The 15,995-nt window shown below is 39.1% G+C and overlaps 4 protein-coding genes across 5 annotated transcripts; 2 read left to right on the forward strand and 2 right to left on the reverse strand.

The window, feature by feature from the left end:
- Positions 1–49: 49 nt before the first annotated feature.
- Positions 50–4,924, reverse strand: lg16h17orf49 (linkage group 16 C17orf49 homolog). Its single transcript, XM_058411123.1, has 6 exons — positions 4,686–4,924; positions 4,507–4,601; positions 3,993–4,094; positions 3,507–3,715; positions 3,302–3,403; positions 50–2,368 (listed from the first exon to the last, which is right to left on the reverse strand). Exons 1-6 carry the CDS (start codon positions 4,704–4,706, stop codon positions 2,304–2,306), a joined length of 594 nt encoding a protein of 197 aa, XP_058267106.1. The 5' UTR covers positions 4,707–4,924; the 3' UTR covers positions 50–2,303.
- Positions 4,925–5,004: 80 nt separating this feature from the next.
- On the forward strand, positions 5,005–7,244 carry rnasekb (ribonuclease, RNase K b). Its single transcript, XM_058411127.1, has 3 exons — positions 5,005–5,230; positions 5,436–5,518; positions 6,565–7,244. The coding sequence occupies exons 1-3, from the start codon at positions 5,153–5,155 to the stop codon at positions 6,707–6,709; spliced, it is 306 nt and encodes a 101-aa protein (XP_058267110.1). The 5' UTR covers positions 5,005–5,152; the 3' UTR covers positions 6,710–7,244.
- On the reverse strand, positions 7,239–10,522 carry med11 (mediator complex subunit 11). 2 transcript variants are annotated; one of them, XM_058411126.1, is made up of 4 exons: positions 10,401–10,522; positions 10,194–10,286; positions 7,868–7,998; positions 7,239–7,543 (listed from the first exon to the last, which is right to left on the reverse strand). In XM_058411126.1, the coding sequence occupies exons 2-4, from the start codon at positions 10,261–10,263 to the stop codon at positions 7,400–7,402; spliced, it is 345 nt and encodes a 114-aa protein (XP_058267109.1). In that variant the 5' UTR covers positions 10,264–10,286; positions 10,401–10,522; the 3' UTR covers positions 7,239–7,399. The 2 variants fall into 2 exon arrangements, with proteins under 2 accessions (XP_058267109.1, XP_058267108.1); XM_058411125.1 differs by having other exon boundaries at positions 10,194–10,511.
- Positions 10,523–10,657: 135 nt separating this feature from the next.
- si:ch1073-143l10.2 (uncharacterized protein LOC565165 homolog) lies at positions 10,658–15,982 on the forward strand. The gene is made up of 6 exons (XM_058411120.1): positions 10,658–10,798; positions 10,874–10,946; positions 11,619–11,721; positions 14,333–14,406; positions 14,490–14,741; positions 15,713–15,982. Exons 1-6 carry the CDS (start codon positions 10,711–10,713, stop codon positions 15,840–15,842), a joined length of 720 nt encoding a protein of 239 aa, XP_058267103.1. The 5' UTR covers positions 10,658–10,710; the 3' UTR covers positions 15,843–15,982.
- The last annotated feature ends 13 nt before the right edge of the window (positions 15,983–15,995 follow it).

Below are 15,995 nucleotides of genomic sequence, written 5' to 3' on the forward strand. Positions count from 1 at the left end.
GATTTAATATGGAGAAAGAAAAAAATTTCTCAAACATGTCCTTTTATAAAAAAAAAAAAACAATGCCAGGATAATTTGCACCATAAAACAGGCACAAGTTCCTAGCATTTAAATTTAGCAAAAGAAAAAATATTTTCAGTGCATTTATTTTGCAAAAGCACCTACATGACCCTAAGCTTGTAGTAAGGAAATGAGCTACACTAGCTGATTGACTATAATACTGTATTACATGTCAGGGAAAAAAAAAAATTCAGTAGATAATCTTTTTTCCTCTGTGCAGTGTTAGACGTTGTTAATGCAAGTCTGAAGTACATTGAGTGGGAACATATTTTTGGTAAGGTTATTGTGTACAACAAAAAACATAACTGACGAACAGATGTACAGTATTGCTGATTACAGACTTTTTACTGACAAATGCATTAAAGCAGGAGGAGGACTAGTGTGGATCATGTGCATCACAAACTGACTAGAAAATACACTTATATTGGCAAAAGTTTTGGGACATGAAGGTGATATGGAGTTGGCCCGCCCTTTGCAGCTATAGCAGCTTCAATTCTCCTGGCAAGGCTTAGGAGGGTGTTTATGTTTAGGAATTTGTGACCATTCCTCAAAAAGAAGATCCTTTGTGAGGTCAGGCACTGATGTTGGACGAGAAGGCCTGGTTCACAGTCTCCACTGTAATTCATCCCAAATGGGTTGAGATCAGGCCTCTGTACAGTCCAGTCAAGTTCCTCCACACCAAACTCACTCATCCATGTCTTTATGGACCTTGCTTTGTGCACAGGTGTGCAGTCATGTTGGAACAGGAAGGGGTCATCCCCAAACTGTTCCCACAAAGTTGGGAGCATGAAATCGTCCAAAATGTCTTGGTATGAAGCTGAAGCATTAAGAGTTCCTTTCATTGGAACTAAGGGGCCGAGCCCAACCCCTGAAAAACAACACCTGAACTCAATGATTTGGAGGGGTGTCACAAAACTTTCGGCAATATAAGTGTGTCTGACCTAACATTTCAACTTCAGCATTTAGTTCACAAAGATAAGAAGGAACTTTCCTGAAAGATTTCTTTCAAATGCCTTTTCGTGTTTTCTTTAGCTTTATTGCTGGTACAATGAAATGCCTTGTAAAGTAATTCCAAAGACATTTGCACATATTGTCAAAGTCTCCATGTTTAAATTAATACCAATGGATCCGAGTCGAGTCTTGAAAAGAAAAAGAAGATTGTGCAATATAGATACAAGTACATCACGGAATAGGAAAGAAGACTCAATCATTATTATTTTTTTCCTGCATTCTGTGGCTTCTCTCTTTCCTTTTCTTCTTTTATTTTTAAGTGAACATATTGATCATTTAAATGTATTATTTATGTAAAGTCAGAAATGGTCAGTTTTGTTTAGGAAGCATTTCTCAACTTGGACGTAATTGTTTCAGACATCACTTGAAAAAAATTTGTTTTTATTTTTAATTCTGCTTTAGGTTTGTACATTTTTTTTTTTGTCGTTTATTTCTCTCACTTAAATGGGAGGCTCTGCATCGTATATGTGTCTTCTTTAAACAGGATGAAGGATGAATGTTTAATTAGTGACTGTTACAAAGCTGGAATACGAGGCTGGGAATTGGGTTAATTTTTTGTAAGCACATCTATAAAATTACACACACACACACACAAACTCTTGCCTCTTGTGTTTGAGATGTAAATATGTTGTAGCCACAACAAACAGACGAGGAAGATGTATTTTTATGAACTGTAATATAAAGCAATGAGGTATATAAAAGTATATTCATTCCCTCGGAGCATAATTCAGTACCTGGTATCGTCTCATTTCTAGTAGATACAAAAATGTTCAGCTTAGAATTTGTATTTTGCATTGTATATATCGATCAGGAAAATAAAAGATACTGTATTTAACTGTTTTTTTTTTTAATTTGATCATACATTGTGTCAAGACCCAATGGATAAACGTCTTTGGGAGCATCGTCACATCCCTCTTTGACAGAGTTTTTTTTTAAAAATATAATAGGAAAGAAAAAGTTGTACACCTCTAAGAGTTTTACTCAGTGGTCTGAACCGCGCAATGGAAATGTTTAACATGTTCAAAACCAGTCTTCATGTAAAGCTCAACATATCTAGCAAATTCAAGAATACCTCTCTCTGGTATCGTAAGGGTCAAGCAGAGTTCGAGATGAGTTTGTCACCGTTTTCATCTACCAGTGTTCATGAAGGAACCGAGGTTTATTAGCCTGAACGTCAAGTCTGTGTGTTTGGGTTGATCTTCTGGTACTTCAGTAATAATTCAGAAAACGTTTCACCGGGAAAGTAGTGGCAGGTCGCTGGAGTTCATTATGAGGCTGGAGTCCAAACTCAGACACTCTGTAAGGGAGAAGAAAAAGAGTTCATTATTTTATTAAAAGTGTGAAAGTTTTCATAGCCAAAACTAACGATTTCTGCCAGATATGCAAAAGTTTCCAGAACAGATTTTTCGTCTTATTCACATATGTAATTGATATATGGCCAAAAGTTTGCGGACACCTGACTATCACACCTACATGTGTGTGTGTTTTTTTTTTTTGTTTAGCATCCCATTTCAGATTATCCCCCTTCGGTGTTATAATAACCTCTACTTTTCTGGGAAGGGTTTCTACTACCAAAACAGTTCTGACCCGTCTAGGCATGGACTGAAGGTGTGCTGTGGTATCTGGCACCAAGATGTTAGCAGCAGATCCTGCAAGTCCTGCAAGTTGTGAGCTAGAGCCTCCATGGGCCCACTTACAGGACTTAAAGGATTCTTTTGATAGATACTGACCACTGCAGACTGGGAACACCCCACAAGAGCTGCAGTTTTGGAGATGCTCTGATCCAGTGGTCTAGTCATCACAATTTGGTCCTTCATCAAACTCGCTCAAATCCTTACGCTTGTCCATTTTTTCTGCTTCTAACACATCAACTTTGAGGACAAAATGTTATATTGTTATGTTATAATATATCCCACCCACTAACAGGTGCCAATAACAGTGTTATTCACTTCAACTGTGTATATACACACATATATTATATATATATACGTATATATATAAATAAAATGAACAAACGTCTAAAGTCTAAAATAAGGGTCACATTGCCGAGCTTTACATGTAAAGTTATGTATTCTAATTGGATCTTAACGTTAATTAATATTTAAACAAAGCATGGAGATGACTCTTTTGGTCACTGCAGTCAATTTTACACACACCTGAAAATATAGTTATTCCGGCATAAGAAGGTTCTGTTCATTACATTGAACAGACATAAGGCTTAAACTCTTACCTTGATCGAAATTGGGTTTTTTGGTAGAACTCTCTCCTAAACCTTCCATATCCACCAAATCACTGTTGACATCTGAGTCATTCAGGGCACTGAGTGTCACATCTGATGCAAAGGGTCATTCAAGTTAACTCACTAGTTTGTTGGCAAAGCAATGAAGACACTTCATTTGAAACAATGTGCTGAAATTTATTTTTACACCGGTCACCTGAAGGTTTGGGCTTTTTAATTGTGTGTGGCAAAGAAGCGGAACTCTGCAATCCTGCTGTCACAACTTGTGAGCTTGGGTCCATGGATACTGGAGTCGTTGCCATGGAGACAGTGGGTTTCTTCACGGTCTTTTGGGGTGGCTCTGATGAGAGAGGTACTCTGTTGTCCTCATAGAGCTTCCTCTTTACTGTGGTCTTAATCTGGGCACTGAGAGAGAGAGAGCGATAGATTAAATGTTATGATGTCATGTTGATGCTATCTAACCAGGCCACATGTAAAGGAACAAACTAAAGTTACAGCTTTAACCCTGCCTGATACTGGAGACTCCTTCCATAGAAGCCAAATAAACATTTCGGATTTGTTATCACCAGATCAACAATTAAACATTAAAAAAAAAAAAAAAGATCAAACACATACCTATTGTAAATCAATAAGAAGCGATATGGCTACAGACAGAACAGACGGTCAGTGGGTTAAGACTTACACTGTGCGTTCTTTAATGACCGAGCTGATAGCGTTCAAATCATCACCGAAGCGGCTCACAGCTGAACGCAGCATCTCTATCTCAGTTTCTGTCCATTTGGCTCTGGAGAAAAATGTGAAAACAGGAAATAATTAGCAATGCAATTAAGCAAATAACTGCTAATGACCTTTCAGTGGACTGGAAATGTGTACCCTGAAGCATTAAAAAAAAAAAAACAAGAAATATTAAAATATTGTATGGTGTTGGTCAGTGATGTGTTTTCATTATTTTCATAAGAAAGAAAGAAAGAAAGAAAGAAAGAAAGAAAGAAAGAAAGAAAGAAAGAAAGAAAGATTGGCAGAATGAAAGAAAGAAAGAAAGAAAAAGAAAGAAAGAAAGAAAGAAAGAAAGAAAGAAAGAAAGAAAGAAAGAAAAAGGAAGGAAGGAAGGAAGGAAGGGGGAAAAGGTGACAGAAGGAAGGAAGGAAGAAAGAAAGATAAAGTTAAGGAGTCGAGTTAAAGAGTCGACTCTTTACCCTGCAGGAGATGAATCAGCTACAGGATGCAGCTGCATGGTCAGCTCTCCTAATTTGCTGAATGCAGCTCCAGCCGCCGAGAAGATTTCACCCACCTAATTCACAGCACATAAAGATATTTAAATAAAAAAATACACTTATCCGCTATTTATGACTAACAGGTGCACATTTCTTCTTACCTTTGCCGAAGACGACGTCATTCTAGCAAAGTTTATTGAGACGCTAACCGTTAGCTAACTACCTAATGTTACTATCTGCGGCGGTAGTTATCCAACTTACTATCTACATATAATGTGTAAATAACCAGAGCAAAATCCTAACGTGTAATTAATAAACAGCTTATTATTATTGTTTATTAAAAACGAGTAGATGTCAGTCACAACACTAACATTTGTTTTTTCCTTCATCTGCTAGCAGGGTTGCTAGAGATTCAATCCCACAATGCAACACGAGCTGTTCCGCGTCAGATTGGTCAGAAGTCATCAAATAAGGAGCAGAGACGAAATCGAACGGAAAAAGCCGAGTGGAAACGAGTCGGCTAGCGACCATTTATTTTTCACGATCGCGTCCGCCATCGTTGAAGTCTTTAATCTGTACCTCTCTGTACCTTTTTTCCGTCTTGACTTTTCTTAAATATTCAGAGACAATGCCGTCTCTATTATTTTGCGGCCCCAAATTAGCCGCCTGTGGGATAGTGTTAAGCATCTGGGGAGTGATCATGTTGGTAAGCGTCGGCCTTCATCTCCGTGTCATTGACTGCTAGCTAAAATGTCAAAGCATTGATGTTTAAAGGGATTGAGATGACCATGATCATAGTCTAATGTTACCGTGATGGCCTAATGAATATGGTATCTCTCTGTACCGTGTTGTATTTTCTGCATTCACCGTGCAAAAGGTTGTGTGACACTGAGACTGTGTTTATTATCCAGGCGATGTTGGGGATCTTCTTCAGTGCAAAATCCGCTGTCCTGATCGAGGATGTTCCCTTTACCGAGGAAGACATCAGAAATGAGTGAGTCGTTTCGTCCATAACGCTAATTCTATCAAATTAGTCTTGAATGAGATGACTTCTTTGGATCTGATTACATATTCATTCGTTCAGTATCAGTAACTGGTGAAGGGTCATGGTGGATCCAGTTCCTGCTCCAGCATCATTGGGTTTCAGCTAGGAATACACCTTGAATGGGTTTTCCAGTCTATCGCAGAGAACCATTGTTTAGAGCAGTATATTTATCTTGGAGGAGGGAGGAAACCTGAGAACCCAGAGGAAAACCACACAGTAAAGTTCAGGGGCCAAACCCTACCACTGTGCCAATCCAAATAAAAAATCATGATTAACTCATATTGTTTTATGAGCATGCAAACCCTGAGCAGTTAATATTCATAGTGTACCACCTGAGCATTAAAAATGGACTCAGTAAATGTAACATTTACGGCTTACAATTTATCTACTTTTTATTCAGCTGAGCAATTGAAGGTTATGGGCCTTGCTCAGGGGCCCAGCGGTGGCAGCTTGGTGGATTTGGGATCTCACAACCTTCCAATCAGAGCTGAGGGCACAAAGCCTTTATTATCGCCACACATACATTACAGCACAGTGGAATTCTTTCCTTCGCATATCCCGGCTGAGATCAGAGCGCAGGGGCAACTATGATACAATGCCCCTGGAGCAGGGAGGGTTAAGGGTCTTACCTTAGTTGCCGAACAGTGGAGCTTGGTGATGCTGGGGCTGGAACCCTGATCCTCCGATCAGCAACCAGAGCCTTAACCACCACTTCCCCAATAGTCCAACAACCTTAACCTCTAAGCTAGCACATCCCACACAGATGTTACACACATTTAATATGCATACAGAGCTAAAATCCATTCAAAAAATGCTGCAGTTTCTATCATTTCTTTTTTGGTAAACAGTTTGTCACACTCTAAAAATGTTCCTTATTTCCCGATTGATGCAAGGAAGGTTTTGCTTTTCAGTTTGTTCCATTTCCTGGATGTCACTAATGAACAGCAGTACAGTTTATGTCGAACCGAACACTCATTTCTGTCTCATACCCACAGCAAAAACCCACCGCAGGCGGTCTACAGCCTGTACAACCAAGTGGCCATCAACTGCTTCATTGCTGCCGCCGTTTATGTTGGAGTGGGTGCGATTTCTCTGTGCCAGGTTCGCCTGAACAAGCGCCAGGAGTACATGGTGACATAAACGAAGGGTTGTCAAGCAGTCCACTAAATCTTCCCAACGTTATTTATTTGCAGAATACTTTATTTATTAAAGCAGATTGGTAGAAGATTATGGTTTCCATCTTTAGGAAGGTTACAAGGCAAAATGGAAAATATAGACACAAATTAAAAGCATAATCTATGGGTGATGAGCTATAGGTTCTAATGCATGTATGCGACGATGAAAATTTTTGTAAATTACACAGCAGACCGAGGAGAGTGGACTGTAGAATAAATCAATCACTGGAAACGAGCATCTGTTGATAAATTATTCTGCAGAGTGTCTTTGGTGTGAAAACATTCCTGCCTGTTAATGTGTGGCTCTTTATAGTAACAGAAACATGTTATATTATATATTCAGTGCATTATGTACTCATCTTTTCGTGTTGGAAATTGTATTTCCTCATACTGCTGTGTTTCCCTCATTCCCTGTCTACATTATATGAATGTGATGGAAGTGTGGCATTACCCTGAATAACGTCAAGTGGAAATAAACGACTTTGGAAAAGGAAAAAAAACACATTTTATTTATTTGTTACAAAACAGTGAAGCATTTATACAACATGATAATGTAAAGTTATCTGATAGAAAGCGGTACAAAAGTGAGATTTCTCACAAAGCTTATGTTCAAAAGTCTTTAACAAGATTTTAAGTAATGAAGACGTGATGGACGTCAAGTCTGGGGGTCGAGCATCGTCTCACAGGTGCGTCTCAGTTCTCCCAGTTTGACACGTGCGTATTCGGCACGGTTCAGGGCCATCTGGCAGTCCTTTCGTGCGGAGTACGTTGACCCTTCGTGAGGCTGCCCAGTCGCCACCTTTACTCAAATGAAAAAGGAAAAAGCGCACACTCGTGTCTCAGACGACTTCAAGTTACTCTGCTAAGGTCACACAGATGTGTAAAATTCCTTTATAGCATAGCAAGTCCTTCACCATGTAAAAGAAAAACTCTACTTTTTTTACTTTTTTTAACTTTTTAATACAACTATTATTAAAACTATTTTAATACAACTGTTAACTATTAAAACAAAATAAAATTCACAGTACCCTACAAGAGGTTATAAATGTAATATCCTATCCTATAAGGTGTTGCACATCTGTAGATACATGAGTTTATGGAGACGGGAAATGGATAAGCTCACCTGTGTGAGGTAGCGGATCTGAGAGCTGAGCTCACTCTCAATCCTGTTAATGGAGGTCTGAAACTGGTTGAGCTGCCGGTCTAACAAACTTGCATTGTGCTTCTCCTTGGACAACTCCAGCACTATGGTTCCTAAAAAAAAGAAGGAAAGAGGGATTGTAAATGAGCCTGGAATAGTTTGTTAATGTTAAATGATATTGCAAAAAACAGATTTTTGTCAGTATTTGTCATACTTCCACTCTAAATATTATGGTCATATACCGACAATACCTCTGATAAGTATTCATTTCGTTCACACAGGATCAGTGAATAATGAAACAAAAATATCGGGGTGGAGTAAATGTCCATAACGGAGGGAAGAGAGACTCCGATGATCATCTCGGCTGTCACTGGAGTCTCTCTTCCCTTTATTACTCCACATGTTGCAGTCGCAAAGCAAACAGCATTGTGAATGACCCCACACACCCCGCCATCCAGAAGGAAAGAGGTACCGAAGCATTCGGACCCGCACAACCAGACTGTTGAACAGCTTCTTCCCTCAGGCAATGTTATTGTAACATGTAATGTGGAACGCCTGTAAAAAAAGTTTGTCTCTGAACATTCAGACATTTTCATGTTTTTATTAAACAGACCTTAATTTCCTTTGTCTCTTGCTTAAGGTTAAAATGACATCACTACAGCTTTCCATGTTATGGAGAAATTATCAAGTTCTCTGTCTTGAAGACTGGCAAAGAAGTGCAACGCACAATAACAAATCAGAAAACACAAGGACAATTCAGACAAAGCGGGAAAGGTGGGTATAGTCTGCGAAAGGAATTCTTACCTCTGATTGGACGAGACATCTATCACTCAGGATATAGAAGTAGGAAATTGTGTATTTAACTTTATTTCTTATACACATGTGGAGTTCTACCTTTACTTTAATTTCCAATAGTGCAACTTTAAATCTTTTAAATGAAATACACATATATATTTATCTTTATAAGACACATCAATCCACTTTCTACTGCTGCAGCCTGCTGGACTTCCTGTATATCCTGAGTGACTGCTTACTGGAGTTACACAGTAGGATATATCTGCTGGAGGAAAAAAAGTATGGATGCTTCCACATACCTTTTTTTCTATCCAATAAAGTGAAAGAAATTTCCTACAAAATAATTCATAAATAATATCCAGCAAGCCATTAAGTGATGTTTCCTCCAGGTGCTCTTTCTGTGATACCTCTGACGAAACTGTTGTTCATTTATTTTGGACTTTTTGGCAAGATGTACTTGTTCTTTCTTTAGATCTAAAATGTATAAAAACTGTTTTATTTTGGAAGGATGTTGTGTTGGGATTTACAGATTTTTCAGTCCAGCTGAAAAACACTGATTCTTCATAACGAACCTAATTCCATTATTGGCAAAATTCCACTTTAACAAATCCAAATACTCTAAAGCTCCAAAGCTCTTTTTGCTGAACAAAAAAGCCTTAAGATAGATAGACAGATAGACAGGTAGGTAGGTAGACAGACAGACAGACCGATAGATAGATACTCTATTGATCCCGAAGGAAATTCCAGAACGTTATATAATCTTTCCCTGTTTTCCATGACTTGTAATTCTCTTTCTTCTGTCTTGAACTGTATCAGCCCCCTTATATCCTTGTTTGGTTGCTAATTTCTTATTACTATGTTTTCTTTTCTTTTCTATTCTTTTTCCTTGCTGAACTACTTGTTCAGTTGTTCTGCACTATTTTCTGCATTATTCTAATTCTTGTCTGAAGGAGAACGAAACGATTTGCGCCAGTTTACTTATAATACTGTGGTTATTATACCACTAATACTAATAATATTATAATGCTATAAGGCGTTCTAGGCAGCGCATGCGCAAAACAATGCCGCACAAAAGTTTCCGCCCATGCGCAGTACAAGTCGTGTCTTCGGTACGAACCGTGTAGTGACACTTATTAACAGGTACAAAGGATTGACACTGCTTCCTTTCCCTTTCCCATAAAACGTTAAATAACCATCTCTTTACAGAAAGAAGTCACCATACACATGACCAACCAACTTTTTCCTGTTTATGATTAGTCTTAATTGATGTGAAGCATGAAATTGTTATTGTGGAAAGTGTTCGAGCACGAGCATTAATAGCAGCTGATACTACAGTCAGAGCTGCTGTTAGAGAGAATTAATCAACATCTGACCAAATTCACAAGCTGGAATTCAACAGCCCCGTGGTTAACGGTGTGCGTCTCGTGCCTACGGTAAAGGGAGTTTACTCGTGCTCGAGCCTAGCTACAATTTCAATCAAGTATCAGAGAAGGATTTGAGTTGAGACAGAAACCTGCACACTGAAGAACGACAGCGATCTCCTTTTCCACATCCTCCAGAGCCCGTAACCTGTCATTGGCCATGTTGGAGATCTCTAGTGAAGCATCTGCAGGCGAACGCACGTGATTAGCAAAACCCGCTTTAACGTTTCAGCGCGTAAACAAAACGCCACGGACACCAACGGACATCTGAATAAATAAAGAATTCACAAGATACGTACTTATTCTACTTTAGAACGACGCAAAACTACTTTTATCTGCTATACATTACTAATAAAAAAGGCGCTTGACTCATGCTAACCAAGGAAACAAACAAACACAAAGCTTCCCCCGAGTGACGGAGAGCCGAGTAGGACAAACTAAAAGAAAACGCGAAAAGCTCCTCAGTCAATTTGAGAGCTTCAGGAAGGATGGATTGAGTCCACGCTCTTCGATCAAGAACATACACGTCGTGCTTCAGAAAAAGGATAAGAAAGAACAAGGTTAATATTGTTTTTAATGATATACGTGTTGTTAGTGTGAAGCCGGATTATGGAGGCATGGAGAAGTCACGTGCGGGCAGCACTGACCCACAGGGACTACCGACAGAAAGATCCTTTCTCTGGACTCTTCACTAAAGGTCAGCATTTTCAGCTTTTGTCCATATTTCAGTAAAATGTTTTCCGTAAAAATACTTTTCCTGTCAAATGTCTAGTGTCAAGATTAGAAGAAATGTTAAGTCTGCACATGGATGTATGGGAGGATTTGGAGAGAAGCAGAACACAGAGGTAAGGTTTCTTTTAAAAAAAAAATCTATATACGTTATACACTGACCAGGCAAAACATTATGACCACCTGCTATTGTGTTGGTCCTCCTTTCGCTACCAAAACAGCCCTGACCCGTCCTGCACTGTGTATTCTGACACCTTTCTATCAGAACCAGCATTTACTTCTTCAGCAATTTGAGCAACAGTAGCTCGTCTGTTGGATCGGATCACACGGGTCAGCCTTCACTCCCCACGTGCATCAATGAGCCTTGACCGTCCATGACCCTGTCGCCGGTTCACCACTGTTTCTTTATTGAACCACTTTTGATAGATACTGACCACTGCAGACCAGGAACACCCCACAAGAGCTGCAGTTTTGGAGGTGCTCTGATCCAGTGGTCTAGCCATCACAATTTGGTCCTTCATCAAACTCACTCAAATCCTTACGCTTGTCCATTTTTCCTGCTTCTAACACATTAACTTTGAGGACAAAATGTTGACTTGCTGCCTAATATATCCCACCCACTAACAGGTGCCATGATGAGGAGATACTCAGTCTTATTCACTTCACCTCTCACTGCTCATAATGTTATGCCTGATCTGTGTATAATAAAATAATATACCATGTATAACATGAAAAAGCAACATGTGGAATTGTATCCAGTCTAATATTTTAATGTCTTGTTCCTGGAGTCCAAATAAAAATTGCAATGCCCAGTTGAGGAGTCCAAGTGAGGAGAAAAACCCATCAAAAATCTATCTGCAGCTGAAAGAAGAAGAGCAAGTCAGAAGAAAGGTATCATTTTATAAAAAGCTTTTGTAATATCTGAACTGCTTTAGAAACAAATATTCCTCTAGAAGCATTAAAAGTCATACATGCTGTGTCTAGCTTTACTGTATCCAAGATGTTGTGCACATTTCTGGAAGCCTTATGAAAGGATGAGTTATCAATATCAGATCATGCAATGCATTAAAATACAGAAAAGTATCTCATTATATTTTGTCCTGCCTGAAATGCTATTTTGAACAGAGTAGGTAAAGAACACCGGACAATAATCAAGTGTTTTTCTCTGTCATTTATCTTAAGACATTTTCTACCAAATTTTCATGGACATGTCGATATAAGGTTTTTTGTTTGTTTGTTTTGTTTTGTTTTATCTTTCAATTTATTACTTAAGAATAAATCCAGTTATTTATTGCAATTCAAGTTGTTCAAGTCTAATGAATAGCTTGAATGTAGACTTGAACAACTTGAATTGCAATAAATAACTGGATTTATTCTTAAGTAATAAACTGAAAGATAAAAAGGTAAGTGGTGAACTGCCAGAGGTTAAAAAAAAAGATAAGGTTACCCAAAACTGAAAAATAATGTACATTTCAGAATTATACAAAAAGGCCTTTTTCAGGGAACACAAAATGGGTTAACAATTTAAAGCTGTTCTGCAGCAATGGAAGTTGATCAAGCCTTGAAAGCTGGTGCTACTAATTCGTACAGGTGTTCCAACTTTTCTGGATTACTTACAACCCCCTCTGTCTGCATAAAAGCAGTGCTGGAACACACTGTGGTACCATACCCTCGTGAGCATCAGTTGAACAGTATTGTACTGCAGAAAGTAGTGTGTTGCTACAAAAATGGCAAGAAAAAGGCAATTAACAACGGAAGAGAGACAGACTATCATAACACTTAAAAATGTAGGTCTTTCCTACAGAGAAATTGCAAAGAAAGTCAAGGTGTCAGTGAGTACAGTTTCCTTCACCATCAAAAGACACTCAGAAACTGGGGCAAACTCTGACAGGAAGAGGTCTGGCAGACCCAAAGCCACAACTGAATCAGAGGACAAGTTTCTGAGAGTTAACAGCTTGAGTGATGGGCAGCTCACAGGACAACAGCTTCAAGCACAGCTTGATAGTGGTCGTAGTAAGCAAGTCTCACTTTCAACTGTGAAGGGAAGACTTCGAGCTGCAGGTCTGACAGGACGAGTTGCAGCAAAAAAGCCATTGCTAAGACGTCAGAATAAGACAAAGAGGCTTGCCTGGGCCATGAAACACCGCCATTGGACTACTGAAGACTGGAAGAAGGTATTATGGACTGATGAAGCAAAATTTGAAATCTTCAGTTCATCACGCAGGATCTTTGTACGCCGTTGTGTAGGCGAAAGGATGATTCCACAGTGTGTGGCATCAACTGTCACACATGGAGGAGGAAGTGTGATGGTCTGGGGCTGTTTTGCTGGATCCAGGGTCGGTGACGTGTACAGAGTGAGAGGCACCCTGAACCAAAACGGCTACCACAGCATTCTGCAGCGCCAGGCAATACCCTCTGGTATGCGCCTAGTTGGTTAGGGGTTCATCCTACAGCAAGATAATGACCCAAAACATAAATCCAAGCTATGCCAGAACTACCTCAGGGAAAAAGAACAAGATGGTAAGCTTGAAAACATGGAGTGGCCAGCACAGTCTCCAGACTTAAACCCCATGGAGCTGGTTTGGGATGAACTGGACAGAAGAGTGAAAGCAAAGCAACCTACAAATGCCACACATTTATGGGAACTTCTGCAGCAGATTTGGGAAGAACTTTCTGAAGAATATTTGATTTCTACTTTAGAAAGAATGCCACGAGTGTGTTCATTTGTTATATCTGCCAAAGGTGGCTACTTTGATGAGTCAAAAGTTTAGAATACATTTTGGTCTATAAATTGATTCCATGGTTTCTTTTTTAACTCCAGTTGTTTATTTGTACTATGCTTTCATTTCAGAGTGCAATGAGACATTAAACTGAATAATTTTCAATAAAAAACTGGAAAAATTGGGGTGTTCTAAAACTTTTGATGGGTAGAGTATATATATATATATTATACTGGCGCTTTTTTTTTTTTTAAATAGGGGCTTAAAAGATACTTTTGATAGATACTGACCACTGCAGACCGGGAACACCCCACAAGAGCTGCAGTTTTGGAGATGCTCTGATCCAGTGGTCTAGGCATCAAAATTTGGTCCTTCATCAAACTCGCTCAAATCCTTACGCTTGTCCATTTTTCCTGCTTCTAACATCAACTTTGAGGACAAAATGTTGACTTGCTGCCTAATATATCCCACCCACTAACAGGTGCCATGATGAGGAGATCATCACTTCACCTGGCAGTGGTTATAATGTTATGCCTGATCGGTGTAAATATACACATTAAATAGGACAACAGCCTTTTTGCAAAAGAAGCTTACGAGTATTTTAAGTTGTGGAAAATGCTATTCTGACATTTAGTGCTATGGAGTTTGGACTGAAAGATAATATGCATGCCTATAGAGGAGGATCTAAATAAGCAGGGGGTTGGTAAGCAAAGGGAAAGCAAATAGAAGGGCAGGAGATTGTTGATGACTTTGTATGCTGGATGATGATATTTGTTCTCCAGCTTGCCCAGAAAGTCTCAGACCTGACCAGTGAACTTTACCTGAAGGAAGCAGAGCTACAATACTGTCACTCACAGTAAGTGATCCACAAATAATAGCTCAGAAATGACTAATTCCGGTGATTTTATTTACGTTAAATGATGTATCTTTGTGTTGTAGAGTAAGCCGCTATCGCAGTGAAGCTGTGCTCTTGGCTAGAGGTTCATGCTGTCTTAAAAACCAGCTGTCTGAGTATGAATATCAATTGGAATGTCAGTCAAAGGAGTTGGCTGTATTGCAACTAGAGCAGAGGACACTGAGGGAGGAGCTGACAATCACACGTCAACAGAAAGAGGAGCTACTGGAACGCTGGTTGGAGGAGAAAAGAGAGGAGGCAGAGCGAATTAATAAGCACAACGCTGCACTGGAAAGGTGAATGCACAATATTGGTTGTTGTATTGTGGCACGTCTTCTACTAGGTAGGAAGGCATTCCCGAAGCACTACCACTGGAGAATGTTAAACATCTTCATCACTGCATTAAGCATCACTACTTCGCTGTTTGTATTTATTATTAGACTTTTATTTAAGCTGAGCCATGAGTATTCAAGTCGCCATGGACAAGTGATTACTTTATGCACTATATTGCCAAAAGATCTGGGACGTCTGTCTTTACATGCACATGAATGTAATATGGAGTTGTCCCGCCCTTTGCAGCTATAACAGCTTCAACTCTTCTGGGAAGGCTTTCCACGAGGTTTAGGAGTGTGTTTATGTTTAGGAATTTTTGACCATTCCTCTAAAAGTGCATTCAGTGAGGTCAGACACTGATGTTGGATGAGAAGGCCTGGCTTACAGTCTCCGCTCTAATTCATCCCAAAGGTGTTCTGTGGGGTTGAGGTCAGGACTTTCAGTTCCTCCACACCAAACTCACTCATCCATGTCTTTATGGAGTTTGCCGCTCAACAGTAGAGCGTGGAATATTTAGTAGTGAGGAAATGTCACGAATGGGCTTATTGCACAGGTGGCAACCTATCATGGTACCCCGCTTGAATTCACTAAACTCCTGAGAGAGACCCATTCTTTCACAATTGTTCGTAGAAACAGTCTGCATACCTAGGTGCTGGATTTTATACACCTGTGGCAATGGAAGTGAATAAAACAAATGAATTCCTGGATTTGGAGGGGTGTCCCAAAACTTTTGGCAATATAGTGTATGTAAATGATACCATTAGAATGAGTGCATTAATACGAGCCTATAATTTCTAGCAAATTGATCAGCACCTTCTCAAAATCAAAATCAAGAATTTAACAGCGCTGTAGCATTAATGCAAGCCGGATAATTAAATGGAATCTTAAACATAATGACAGATACTAAACCTCTTGATTTGTTCCCTCCTCGTAGGTGGAATAATTACGCCGGTCGACTGAGCAGACGTCTGTATTCCAGGCCTCGTCAGCAAACACGACCAACTACTAACCCTCGAATCATCCAAAGAGATTCAACTGATCAACCATCGAACAAGCATGACTAAATACTTCGCTAATTTACTTTTAATTTCAATTTACTGAAACTAAATTTGCATTTTTACTGAAGCTTAATATATTTATTTATATATATATATATATATAAAATTTTTGTGAATTTCAAAATAATTGGTACAATAAAGTTTATAAAAATGTTTTGA

This window comes from Hemibagrus wyckioides, linkage group LG16, assembly GCF_019097595.1.
Source record: "Hemibagrus wyckioides isolate EC202008001 linkage group LG16, SWU_Hwy_1.0, whole genome shotgun sequence".
In the NCBI taxonomy this organism is placed as follows: domain Eukaryota; kingdom Metazoa; phylum Chordata; class Actinopteri; order Siluriformes; family Bagridae; genus Hemibagrus; species Hemibagrus wyckioides.